General features: G+C 58.0%; 1 protein-coding gene across 2 annotated transcripts in view; it reads right to left on the reverse strand.

The window, feature by feature from the left end:
* The window catches only part of CEP164 (centrosomal protein 164), a 70058-nt gene continuing 58103 nt past the window's right edge, over positions 1249–13203 (reverse strand). For both annotated transcript variants that reach the window (XM_013969468.2, XM_018059733.1), the window contains 18 exons: positions 12924–13055; positions 12590–12806; positions 11595–11672; positions 11231–11362; positions 10805–10927; positions 9505–9648; positions 8997–9080; positions 8817–8885; positions 8353–8528; positions 7876–8002; positions 7447–7475; positions 6785–6992; positions 5727–5834; positions 5014–5128; positions 4338–4679; positions 3539–3605; positions 2732–2854; positions 1249–2565 (listed from right to left, as the gene is read on the reverse strand). In XM_013969468.2, coding sequence (XP_013824922.2) covers positions 2469–2565; positions 2732–2854; positions 3539–3605; positions 4338–4679; positions 5014–5128; positions 5727–5834; positions 6785–6992; positions 7447–7475; positions 7876–8002; positions 8353–8528; positions 8817–8885; positions 8997–9080; positions 9505–9648; positions 10805–10927; positions 11231–11362; positions 11595–11672; positions 12590–12806; positions 12924–13055 — 2371 coding nt within the window. In that variant the 3' untranslated portion in view covers positions 1249–2468. The remainder of the gene's footprint in view (positions 2566–2731; positions 2855–3538; positions 3606–4337; positions 4680–5013; positions 5129–5726; positions 5835–6784; positions 6993–7446; positions 7476–7875; positions 8003–8352; positions 8529–8816; positions 8886–8996; positions 9081–9504; positions 9649–10804; positions 10928–11230; positions 11363–11594; positions 11673–12589; positions 12807–12923; positions 13056–13203) is intronic.

Here is a 13203-nt window from a genome sequence, read left to right on the forward strand (position 1 = left end):
GAAAAAGAGGAAATAAACATATCACAGAAGAGCTCTGGGAAACTGTCCGATCCCCACAGTAGGAATGACTCTTATCCCACCTGTAAAAGGGAAGTAAGAACAGTTTCCATTTTTTTTTTGTATTTGCATAAAATCTCCAGAAAGAACCGGTATATTTGTTACCTTCAAGATGGCCCAGGGATGAACTGACTTTTGTATCAGTTAAATACGAAGCCATGTGAATGCAGAGGCTGTTCAAAATAAATATCCTTTTAAAAACCCTCTTTCCTGAAGCCCCAGTCAGGACTGCTCAGGTCTGGTCTCACCTCTGCTGCACCGACTGTACTTTTGGCCTCTCCCAGAATCTCTCTGGGCCACCTCCTCCGCTGTGAGATCACAGTGGACTGAACAAGTTATCTGCAGGCTCCTCTCAGCACCTTTCTCCCTCCCATCCTCAGAGCAGCTCAGACTCAAAAGGCTAGGTACCTTTGTATGTTTGTCTTTAAGTTGGTTTTCTTTTCCAAGTCCATGAAATGCAACTTTCTCAGCTGGTTCTTCTGGCAATTTTGTTGCTATAAATCCAAGACCACACAGGCTATTCACACCACTGGAGCAGGAAAAAAACCCACCTGACTTTGCCAGCTTAGAACTTCGGGGAGCTCACCTTTGCGTGAAGAAACAGGGTCAAGTAGCCCCTGGGAAGTGGCATGGCGAGTCTCCAGCTGGTAGGTGGAGCTAGAGTGTGATAAGGGAGAACTCAGCTGGGGGCTGAGTGCCCCCAGCACTGCTCCAGGGAGCAGGGTGCTCTAAGGACACAGCCACGAGGTATAAGGCGCCATTCTTGTAGGGAGCTTCAGGCATTTAAACTCCAGGAGTTCAACTCCAGGACTTCAGGCCCTGGTTTTCTCACTCACAGAAATGGAGCTGAAACTAACTACGAAACAGATTTGTTGTGATTAGGTTCGATACTGTGGTCTTCTTTTTGAAAAATATTGTATGCGTGGCTTTGCTGGGTCTTCGTTGCCGCGCATGGGCTTCTCGTTGCCGTGCACAGGCTCAGGAGCTGTGGCTCACAGGCTTAGCCGCTCCGCAGCAGGTGGGGTCTTCCTAGACCAGGGATCCAGTCCGTGTCTCCTGCACCAGCAGGCAGGTTCTTTATCACTGAGCCACCAGGGGCCCTGGGTATTCTGTGAATATTCATTGCCTTCCCTCTACCCTTAAGCAGAAGGAAGCAAAGGCCTTCAAAAGGAGACACGTTCACACAGCTACTGTGTAGCAAAGGGACCTGCAGAGATTTAATTGATGTAGAAAACACAGGATTGTCACCAAAGTTGGTTGCAGCACATGAGCTAGTCCCAAAGCACACAGATGAACAAAAGTGGACATCCTATGCGGTAGACTGACGCCAAAAGAGTACCTGGGGGTAAGCAAGCCAATGGGATCTCAGCTCCTTATCCAAAGAAATGAGGGGTGGAGAGGCAGGGGAACCCCCACCGCTTTCAAGACAAGAAAAGGGGGGGGGGCATTTTATTTAAACGATGGGGCAGATGTTAAGCACTGCCTGCATGTCCCCTCAAGGAGCCCGCTGACGTGGGAAGGGTGGCAGGGTGCTGTGCCAGACGGCAGGCATGGGCCCAGCCCCTCACCTCCTTCAGAACAAGTCTCCAGGCTCTGAGAAGGGACGGCACAGGTGGAAAAGACGGACGGATATAACGCACATATACACCCGAGTGCTCCAGGAAGAGGAAGCCATGGTGAGCCCTCCCAGTCTCTTCTGTGGCTCACCGGCTTCCTGAGACCTGAGAATGTAGCTGGGATGCTCTGGGGAGGAGCCCCAGGGCGGGGGGAAGGAAGTGCTCCTGAGGACAGCCCCTGAGGAAAGCCCAGGACCAGCAGAGGGAAGACAAGTGGCAAAACTTGTGGGGCCAGCCACCGCCCACAGGGCTCTGGGCCCAATCCTGAGATAAGTCAAAAGGTGAGACAGAGTGCTCAGGAAAGGGGACGTTAAAAAAAAAAAAAAAAAGGCTTGATCTCTACAGGGCTGAGGTATTAGAAAGGCGGGCCCTGGTCCCAGAGGACAAACATGCCGGGGGGGGGGCTTTGTTCTGGGGAGTGAGGGACCTCATATGTGACCCTGGGAGCTCCAAGCGGGCCCCACAGGTCCAAGAGACCGACTCCACTCCAATGGAGTCCCCTGGCCTCTGAAGCAGGAGCTCCCCCAGCGCCACCTCTGCCCCACATCAGTGTCGCAAGGCTCACGCACAGGCCACACAGGGCAGCCTGAGATGCTACAGTCTAGGGGTGGCTTACTGTTCCTGGTCACACCCTCCGTTTCCCCTGGTGCCCCGGGGCTCCTCTAAGTTCCAAGTGAGGCAAGCAGCACAGAGGGGGGCCAGGAGGATGCTTTATCAGGGGAGTAACGTGCAGGCAGCAAGTAGGGCACATGGTCTGGGTGCAGGAGAGGCCAGGCTGCCCTCTGGCTCAGCGCCTCAGTAGTGATAGACTTTCAGTCTGTTGTTCCCATCCAGGTCCAGCTGTAGGAGGTTGGAACCAGCTGCTGGCTTGGGCACCAAGGAGAAGAGAGGTCTGGCCACAAGGTGAAGGAGAACTCCACAGTCAGCTGAGCACAGTTGGGGAGGAGTCATGGACCAGACAGGACCCTCCTGGGACACCCCCACCCTGCCTAGGGCCCACCTGCCCTGGCAGTTAGAGCGGGAAGGGATCAGGGTTTGGGAGGCAGCTAAAAGGATACAACTTGGGGTCGTTCTTGTAATGTTCTAGCCACTTTCGGTTAGCTGCGATCAGGTCCTGCAAGTTGGAGGTGCCCACCTCAGGGACTCGGGAATAGGGACGCTGCAGGAGGCGGAGCTGCTCACTGCGGGGAGGGGAGAGGAGGCAGGAGCATGGCAAGAGTGCCCCTCTGGGGTGAGGAGCATCTATTTCCAAAAGGGAAGAGGGTGGAGCCTCCACCCTGGGTGAATGCACCTGACTTCAGGGCTCCCATGTCTGCCTGTGCCCAGCCAATCTCATCAGCAAACACTTTCCTCTCTATCAACTCAAATACCTTCCCAGCATCAGCTCCCAAGCTGGCCAAAGGATGAGAGGGGCTATGCTTATGGTTGGGGGCCTGCAGGGACACATCAAGGGGGGGTACATTTGGCAAGGAATAAGATGAAGGGGAAATTAATAACAGGTTTCAATAATTGCCCATCTGTCTCCCCCACAGGGAGCCCCCACTCCCTCCAGATGTTGCTCAGCAGGTCGGGGGGAAGAATGGAGCTGTGCACAGCAGACAAAGAGCTCAGGGCAGAGACGAACGCCTCACTCCACAGCCAGATCCCATTTCTCCCCAGGGTGCCACTGGGCAGCTTCCTCATGGGGCTGGCTCAGGTAAGGCCAGCCTGGCCCCACTGGGACCTCAGCAGCTTCATGGCCTGGGGGACCTGCCTAATGTCTGGGTGACGTGATAGGGCCTTCTGGTCCCTTCACCAGGTCCCACCTGCCCTGGGAGCTGCAGCTGAATGGAGTGGCTCCACCCTGAGCCCACAGGGAGGCTTACCTGGCAGACACATAGCCCAGCCTGTTTTCCAAGGGGGCAGGACCACTGTTGAGGAACGGGATGCCAGCTGGAAAAGTGTGAGGGAAGCAGTCAGAAATGAGCAGCAGTTTAGCCAAGCCAGCCCCCTCTTGCCTCCCCCAACCCAGAAACTGCAAAGGCAGTGCCCCAAACCAAAGACAGGAAAAGCTGCTGAGGTTGGAGGTGAGAGAGATGGTACCCAGAAACTGTCCTACTTATTTCTAAAACTGAAATTAGAAGCTCTTCCTTCAAATAACTGTTTTTATGGATTTTCACATTCCTCAGCAGGGCCATGAGACCAGAGGAAGCCACATACAGCCAAAGGGTTATAAACCCCGGAGTCACAGACATGGGGTCAAAATCCAGTCTGTTGCTTGCTCCCTGGGTACCCTGGAGGATATTACTTAACCTCTGAGTCTGTTTCCCCATCTGTAAAATGGGGATGAAAGTGTGGAATAACCTCAGAGGATTATTATAAGGACTCAGTGAAAAACCATATATAAAATGCCTGGCCCATAATATAGAACACTCAAGATGGCAGTGATCACAACTCTGACAAGTGACCTCCTCAGGTTCAGCTGAGCTCTAGAATCCATCATAAAGGCCCCATCAGGTAACCTGTCCTTGACCCAGAGGGCCTCCAGCCACAGGGCGAGCAGCAAGGTCCTCCCAGGGACCCTGAGAGTCCAGGGGCCATGCCAACGCTGGGGGTGAGGGGCAGGCAGAGGAGGGAGGCAGGGAGGCTGAGCCAGAACCGTGCACAGCCCAGAGGGAGGCTTACTTGGAAAATACTTGCGCCACTTCTCCACCAGGAAGTCGTCCACGGTCTGAGCCGCAGAGGAAGAGAGCCTGGGGCCCAGCCCCGGGTCCCGGGTCCACTGGGCAGACGTGGGCTGAGCCAGGGACGAGGCTGAGCCCCGGGCCAGGGAGGGGTTGGGGGGAGCCGGGGTGCTGCTGGAGGCCTGGGTGGGGAGCGGCACGGGCATGGAGAAGAGCGGTGGCGGCTGGGCGTTGAGGCTGCCCAGGACACCGAGCACCCCGTTGAGCTGGCTGCTGATGCTCTGCAGGGAGCTGCTCAGGTAGTGGATCTTGTTGGGGAAGGTGGGGCTTGGGGCCAGGTTGACTGCAAAGGGAAGAGGCGGAGGGTGGAGAACAGCCTGGCTGGTACTGCACCCTACTGGCCCACATTCCTACCCCTTCCCCTGTTCCTCTCAACAAAAGCCCCACAGCTTCAGTGTTTCAGAGCGTCTATAGGGAGAGGCCCTCCAGGAAAGGCCAAGAGGGCCGCTCCTCTTGCTGCGAGTCCCCCGAGCCTCTGGGCCCTGCAAACCCAGCCAGCTCACTCCTGGCAGGGCATTTGCTGACCACTTGCTCCAGACACTGGCACGGCAAGGGGGCCCTCTCTTGCTGGGCTGTGGGGAGGGGCTGCATCTCTGGTCCTCCCCCAGCCCACTCACAGCGAGGCAGGGGGCAGGAGTCAGAACTGTCACTGCTCCCATCTTCCAGGTCGCTGAGGTCAAAGGTCACCACCTTCTTGGTGGGGGGTCCTCTCAGCGTGTCCTCATCTGAAGCCTGGTGGGAAGACACAGCAGTTGAGGGCGGCACCTGCTCTGTGCTTCCTGCCCTCGTGACAGCTGAGGACTTGGTGGATAGGCTCTTTGGGTCCCAAGTTCTGGGGGAGGCACAGGCTGCCTTGCAGGTGAGGCTGAGAGAACTCAGCCACTGGAGATACAGGCAGTAAGGCCACCAGGGTCAGGCAGGCCCCCACCCTCACCCAAGTAAACACTCCCCACAGTTTCTTTCCAGCTCCTGCTGCACCCATATCTCAGGCATCCAGAGGAAAGCCTACGAGGCCCAGGGAAGGTAGCGAAACCAAGGAGCCTCTATTCCTGGCCCTCAAGGCACACCTCTCCTCGGGCACCAGGGCAGGACCAGTCCTCTCCTGAGAACCTTCAGCAAGAGGATCCAAGTCTGCTCAGGATGTCTCAGCACAGACCCAAACCCCCAAATGTGCTTGACAGTCAAAGCTGAAGTCACAGCCACTTTCAGCAGCTCAGAATCCCCAAGCCTACTGCCAATCCTGGGCCTAAGCTGCCCCGACACGGGACCCAAGAACCCCCACCGAATCCCAGGAACAGAAGAGGGAGGCTGGGGCCAGGCTGGGCTGCACCTCTTCCCGGAGAGAGGACTCCAGCTGATGCAGCTTCTCCTCCTTCTTCTTCAGGAGGTCATGGCCTTTCCGCATGGCTGACTTCATCTCATCCAGATGCCTGGTCTCCTGCAGCGAAGGAGGAAGACGGTGACTAACCACACCGGCACATAGAGGAGTCCCCCCTGCTCTGCCGTTTGTTGGCTGGGTGATCTGGGTGAGCTTAAATTACCGAACTCTGGATATTCATCTAAAAAAAAAAAAAACTTCTCATAGGGTCTTGAAGATTAGAAGAGATAACAGGATACATGCCCTGCACTATGCCGACACCTAATAAATTCTCAAAACAGTTACTATTAAACAAATGGTTATTATTATCATCACTGTTCCAACTACCATTACTACCCCCATCCTCAACAGCAGGGATTCAGCAGAGCAGTTCCAGGCCCTGCGGGTGGAATGCAGATGCCCCTGGAAGGCTGCCCCTCCAAAGGTACTGACCTCTGACCCTCTGCTGCCCCCCAGCCAGACTTAGGGGCCACAGGGCCCGCAATCCCTCACTAGCTCTGAGCATCATCAGAACTCTAAGGGACCAGGCATAATCTGCCAAGATCCTCACCTGGCAAAGAGATGTGTGATCCCACTAATAATCATGAAGACATGTCCTTTTCATTACAAATTAGGCTCTCAGAGAAGGAAAACAGGGAATTCAGCTTATGCTGAGTGTGCTCAAAAGATTTTCACTTATGAGTCAAGTCTTGAGTGTGATGGAATGGCCAAGCAATGTGGAACTTCTAGAAAATGGGAACACCACTACAACCCTGTACATTGTCTCTGGTTACTGTGAGGCCCAAATGACTTCCTAATAGAGAAAGCATTCTGCACTGCCAAGTGAGTGTAAGGAGCTTCCATCCTTGTGGCGATCCATAACCTCCATCTCCTCCTGTCTGGTCTCCCTAGACTTGTCCAGTGACTCTGCACCTACCTGGGCATGATCTACTGAGGGCAAGCCCAAAGGGAGGGCCAGCTTCCTGCCCCCGGCCTCCCCAGCGTGGCTGAGTTCCCCCGGGGCTCCTGACCTCCTCCAGGTCCTTGCACACGTCCTCCAGGGCCTTGGTGCCTGGTGGGTCTTTGGCCGCCTCCTGAGTGCTGGCCAGCTCCTGGCGCCAGTGCTGCTGGGCAGCCTTCAGAGCTGTCTGCCGCCTCCGCATGGAGCGTGACTGTTGCACGAGGAACTCTTTGGCATTGCGGAGAGCCACCCCTTCAGCAGAGAGGTAGTGCCGAGCGCTGCAGAACAGGGCAGGGCAGGGCAGGGGTGGAGCGGGGACACACGCACTATGGACTCCTGCTCAGGTGTCCAGCCTGAGCACAGACCGCAGGGCTAGGAGAGGGTGGGGACACCGCTGCTCAAGACCCATGGCATGAGGCACGGGCACTGTGCATGCCAGTCCTCCCACCCAGACCCTGACAGGAGCCGCACCTGAGGCCTCCAGAGACGGCCAGACCCTCCCATCAGCCTGACCCTCGTGCAAGGTCAGTCCATGCCAGCGTGCTGTGTCAGTGATCACCCTGGGCACCTTCCTGGCTTGTCACAGAAGACTCCTCAGTGCCCCAGCCCCTATCCTCGAACCAAGCCCCACTGGAGATCATGGGTCCAGGTCAGTCCCTGGCCCTGACACACGTCCTCACTCAACCATTCCTGGATCCTCAACCCAAAACAGGACAGGTTATTGGAACGCACCTGTCCAAAGATAGGTCAGTCTCCTTGCTCTGGGAAGAGAGAGAAGGATACCTCTTTATTCTGGTTCTAAGACACACGCAGTAGAAAACGCCCACTGAATGTAACAACATCAGGTAACTACAGGCTCAATAGACCCCGAAGTCCCTCCTAGAGGCCCAGATGATGGTTCTGCCAGCCACCGAGCACCAGTCACTTACAGATATAATTTGACTGATGCAGAAGTAGGGCTAGGAATGATAATAGGAGACTAAAAAGTCCTGGGCAGAACAGTCAGGACCCTTCCTGGAGCCCCCCCCGCCAGGGGCCCTCCTACCCACTCTCCCCCCGATGCAGCCCCATCGCTCCTGGACCTCAACCCCTCCCAGAGCCCCGCCCCTCGTGGAGCCCTGCCCAATTCCAGCCACCCTGACCCTTCCAAGAGAAGCTCACCGTCCGGGGGGATCTCCTCAGGTCCTCAAGGAGGAGACTGGGCTCCAAATGTGGGGAAGCGTTACTGTCCTTTACCTCCAGCTCTTTCAACAAGTCCTGCTGCTTCTGAGCCTGGACCTCCAGGTCGCTGTGATGGGAAATTGGGGAGTGGGGGGAGTTGGTGAGGCAGGGTCACATGTGCTGCAGGCCTGGCAGCACCTTTCAGGACTCCTAGCGGGGAAGGGACAGAACCACCTCCACCCTTTCAATCCTGCCAAAGATGCTGAGGCAGGGCTGGGGCAGGGACCCCAGAACCGGGGGACCCGGGCTAGTCCCAGCCTCTTAACGCCCCCGCTAAGTCCCTACAAAACACAGCCCCTCCGTCTGGCTCCACCTCTGCCTGCTAACTGGGCCATGAAGAGACAGAGCCCCCAAGCGGCAGAGGTCAGAAGGCAGGCGGGAGGCGCAGGGGTGGCAGAGCGCAGGGGTCCAGACCACCTGACATGCTTCTGCAGCCTCTGACTCTGGGCCTGCAGCAGCTCCACCTGGGACTCCAGCTCCAACTTGCGGGCCTGAAGCTCCTCGAGGATTCTTCGGAGCTGCCGGTTTGACTCCAGCAGGTGGGCGTGCTCCTTCTTTGCCTCCTCCAGGTGTTGATGGGTGGCTGTGGCTTCCTGGGGGGCAGAAGGAAAGACAGAAGGACCTGGAGACGTGGGAGGGAGTGGACGGGGGAGTCACAGAGCAGACAACGGGGCAGCACTGGGGGAGAGGCTGGACCAGGCCCCGCCCCTCAGCGGCCCCGCCCCCCAGGGTTGCCCGAGCTGGTCTCCCACAGAGAGGCTATCTGTGGGATGCTAGCCAACAGAGTTTGGAACCCAATTCCCCAGACAGACCAGGGGAATGAAGGGGCTGGGGGCGGAAGGAAGTGCAACAAGGGAGGACAGGAGAAGCAGCAGGCGAACCTCGCTCTCCAGCGCGACCTGCCTCTGCGCATCGAGGAGCTGCTGCTTCTCTTTCCGGGCCGCCTCCTTCTGCGGAGCACAGAAGGTCTGGCCATCAGGCCGACTCCGGGCCTCTCCTGGGGGAGCGGACTTCCGGGTCAAGGGTACCCGAGAGCCTGTCCTCTGCCCCTACTCCCGCACCTGGACATCCAGCTGAGCCAATCGGGCCTTGACATCCTTGGTTCTGGTTTCAAGTTCCACCTCTAAATCTTGGAGCTTCCTTTCCTGCACGGAGTGTAGGTAGAGAGAAAGATAAGCGTGCAGCCAGTGCCCAGGCCCGAGCTGAGGGCCAGGAGGAGTTCGCCACCGTGTGCCCCATACCACGTGCTCCAAGCTGGGCTGGGCTCCCCCAGCAGAGCATCACCCCTTGCTTATTTCAGGGGGAATGGTGAGCATAGACAAAGACACCAACCCCAAGGCCCGAGGTGCACTGACCTCTGCTGCTTCTAGTCCTGGGGATGCTCCTTGGCCCAGAAAGCAAAAGAGCAAGGATGCCCCGGCTTGGGGATGGCCAGCGAGAGACCTCCCCACCCCTGAAGCTGTCAGGCTCCACCCCACTGCTGTGGCAGTGCCGGCCCCCAGCACTCTTCTATCCTGGGTGGAGGGGTCGGGGAGGGTGGGCCCCAAGCACCGTCAGCCCGGCGCCCACCTGCTCCCGGTGCCGCCGCCGCAGGTCCTCCAGCTGCCGGTCCTGCTCCTGCCTCACCGACTCCAGCTCTCGCTCATGGGCCCTGTGCAGGCGCTCCAGCTCTCCCGTCAGGTGCCCCAGGAGCTCAGCCCGCTGCTTCCTCTCCTGACAGAGGGTGGGGCCGTTGGTGGGAAACCACGGCGGCCCTTCCCAACCCTTCGACCAGAGCCGACCCCTACCCACTGCCCTGCCGCCTCAGGTCAGTAAGATCAGGGACCCCACCAGGCCTCTAAGGCTGGCTCCTGGAGATAGTGCCCGGACCACGTGGTCTCATCCCCTGAAAGCCTGCACCCCCCTCTCTGCTGCTGAAACAACACTGGACAGATGTCCTGAGAAATCCCTGGTGTGGACACCTGCCTCTCTTACCACTCCCTGCACACACAGCCTTCCTTCCTTAAGGGAAGGGGTTATTACTAAAATGTCACTATTCTTCAACAAGGGCAGAATTGGCTTAGGAAAGGAGTCAACTACATTTTCCTCTAGGCCGCTATTTCTGCCCTGGTGCAGAGTCTGGGATACTGGTTCAAGTTTCTTGAGGTGAAGCCTAGAAACTGGGGACAGAAGCCCATCCAGCTCTGGGCTAAAGTTAGCCACCAGCCCTCCCAGTTGTTTACCCCAACGTGAGCGTGCCATCGGGTCCACTTAGTCACTGAACTTTCCCCTCCAAGCCAGAGGCTGAAGATGGGCAGGTAATATCTAAATATTGGTTGGCTCTTGCCAATCTATTTCCGGGAGTCCTGGAATTTCTGTAGGCCTGGAGGCACAGCGTTGGTGGTTAAAAGTCGAAGGCTCTGGAGTCAGATAGTCTTGGCTTGAATCCTAGCTCCTTTACTTATCAGCCAGGGAGGCTTAAGGGAGTTGCTTAAGCTCAAGTCTCAGTTTCCTCTTTTTAAAATGGAGAGGAGGATAGTACGGATGCCCCCCACCCAAGGGTATTGTGAAGACTAAATGAGGTTAACGTGCAAAGAGCTCAGGATGCACCCGGCACAGCGTATGAGCTCAATGCACCTTGGCTGTTATTAACAGGAGAGCAAAGTGCAGCCTGATGGCGGGGAGGAGCAGGCTTCCCGTAATGCTTTAGTACAAAACTGAACTTCACCACTGCTGGGGGCCAGGTAAGAACACTTACCACCATCCCTGACTCCTTCCAAGGCCCTCCAGACGTCTGGGAAGGACCCCAAGGGGTGGGTGGGTGGGAGTGGGTTTGTGTGCGCACACACACACACACACACGCATGCGCCAGGGGATGTGGCCCAGTCACCTCGGCCTCGTACTGCTGCCTGGCCTCAGCCACCACCTGCTGGTGCTCCTCCTTCATCCTGTCCATCTTCCGCTCGTGCTCCCGCTCCACCTCCTGGCGCTTCTCTCTCAGGAGGCCACTGAGCTGCCCGGCAGGAGGCAGAGATGCGACATGCAGGACTGAGGCACTTGAAGGACTCACACACGTGTGCAACACACGCCCACCTCCCCCTACATTCACATGTGGCCACACCCAGCACCCCCTCCCACTCCACTCACGTACAGGGCACAGGGTGGAGAAGGACTTGGCCTCCAGGGAACTAAGGCACAAAAACAGAGCCCCAGCTGAGCCGTCCAAAGCAAAGCAGAGGCCCCTCGGGCCAGGACAGCTCGGCCGGCCGCCCACGATGCCGGGCCCCTAGGGCGAAAGGAGCAGACCAGCACACACCTCCTGTTCGTACTCCAGCACCTGGTACACCTTGTGATGGGCTCGCTGCTCTGCCCGCCCAAGGCTCTCCTGCAGCTGGGCCTCCTCTCTCTGGTGAGCTTCCTGCATCTTCTTCTGGAGGCTGGAGACCACCTGAGGAGGCGCCCGCATGGGGGAGCGTGACCCTCAGAGAGCCCTACAGAGTGGCCGTGGGCAACTCGCTTCCCAGGGACCCAGCCCCCAGCCCCCGGGGCTGCAGGAGAGGGAAGCTAGTGGCAGGGCTGGGGTTGGGGTGGAGTTCTGCCGACCAGCCAGCCGTGAAGGCTCAGAGCCCGGGGCCCAGCACACCAGGCTGTGCCGGGCAGGCAGGGCCGCCGCCCCTCACCTCCCTGTGCTTGGCCTCCAGCGAGGAGGAGAGCCGCTCCAGCTCCTCTCTGTGCTCCCTCTCCAGCGCTGCCGCTGCCTAGGGTGCAACACAGGGCCTGTGAGGACCAGGGCAGGCTGGCCAGGCTCTGACTCTGGGGAGAGGAAGAGCCAGGAAGACCATCCCCAAGGCCCTCGAGCTCAGGGGCCAAGGGGAACCACAGGCACATCTGTATTCCTCCAAAACAGCTATCCCTCAAGTCTGCAAGCAAACAGGGACATGGAGGCCGACGTGGAGGGAAAGCTTCAGTGAGGCTCGGCCATGGCCCTTCCACTCTCGGGCCTCTGGGCCAAACCACCGCACACAGGCCACACTCCTGCCTATGAATAAAGGCCAGGAGGCCTGGAAGCTCAGCACCGTCTCCCTGAGCACGTGCAGCACAGTGACCTCCCCTGTAGGTTCCCTTGGTCTGGGAACTGACACTCCACCCAGAACCAAAATAGAACACCAGTTCCACTTGGCCTACTACCTAGAGACAGACCACTGGATGGGAGGGATAGTGAGTAAGGATAAAGAACAAACTCCCCTGAGTGAGCCAGCCTCTCACTCTGAGGCAGGGGAGGGAAGGAGAGAGACAAGAGGTCATCACAGCTACCCTCAGGGACAAGGACGGGGACACTGCACCTCCGTCTCAAGGCCTCTGGTCTGGTTTCAACTCCTTCAGTCATGGAGTCTTCCCAAACCCCCAGGTCCTTTCCCTTCAAACTTCTTCTCTGCTGCTGACAACTCCCAACAGGCCCTGGAGGGGGCCCTCTGGACCCCACCGTGGAGACCAGGGCAGCATCTGCTCTGAGTTGAGCGGACTCCACATACGCTCAGACGGCCGGCCCAACATCACCACGCCCTTCCTCACAGACCCCGCGCTGCTGGCTCCCCTGGGCGCCAAGGCTGGCTCTTGTTCTTCCTCAGCACGCAGCCCTCCCCAGGGACACACAGGGGTGGAGAGGGGCGCTCACTTCTTTCCTCTCCCCTTCCAGCTGCTCCCTCAGCTGCTGCAAGGCCCTCTCCTTCTCCACCTTCAGGGCAGCCTGCTCTCTCTTCTCTGAAGCCTCCGTCTCTTCCCTGAGCTGCTCCAGGATCTGCCTGCTTCTCTCTTCCAAGCTGGCCCTCTCGGCCTTCTGCAGAGACTCCAGCTCTTCTCGCAGCCTCTGCAGGGAAGCCTCTTGCTCGGCCCTGGGCAGAAAAGGAGGTGGGAGTGGGTCTGGGCACTTGTGTTGGTCGGGGTGAGGTGGGGGGTGCCGAGAGGGGCGAGCCTCCGGGGAGGCCAGGTGGCCCACAGTCCGCACTCACCTGATTTGGTCCTCATCGGCCTCCGAGCTGGACTGCACCTGGGCGTGGAGCTGGGACAGCCTCTGGCGCTCCTGTTCTCTCATCCGGGTCTCCTCCTCCTCGGTGGCTCTCTGCAGCTGCTCCTTCAGGGAACTGCAAGGCAAAGACAAGTTTGCTGGCAGGACCACAAGGCCTTCCCCTTTTTACACCTAACCCCTGGCTCTCAGCCTCCAAAAGCCTGGAGCCTGCTTGTGAAGCTTCCTACGTCTTAAGGACAAGCCTAACCTTAGCTTCTGGGTCC

This window comes from Capra hircus, chromosome 15, assembly GCF_001704415.2.
Source record: "Capra hircus breed San Clemente chromosome 15, ASM170441v1, whole genome shotgun sequence".
NCBI classification, from domain to species: domain Eukaryota; kingdom Metazoa; phylum Chordata; class Mammalia; order Artiodactyla; family Bovidae; genus Capra; species Capra hircus.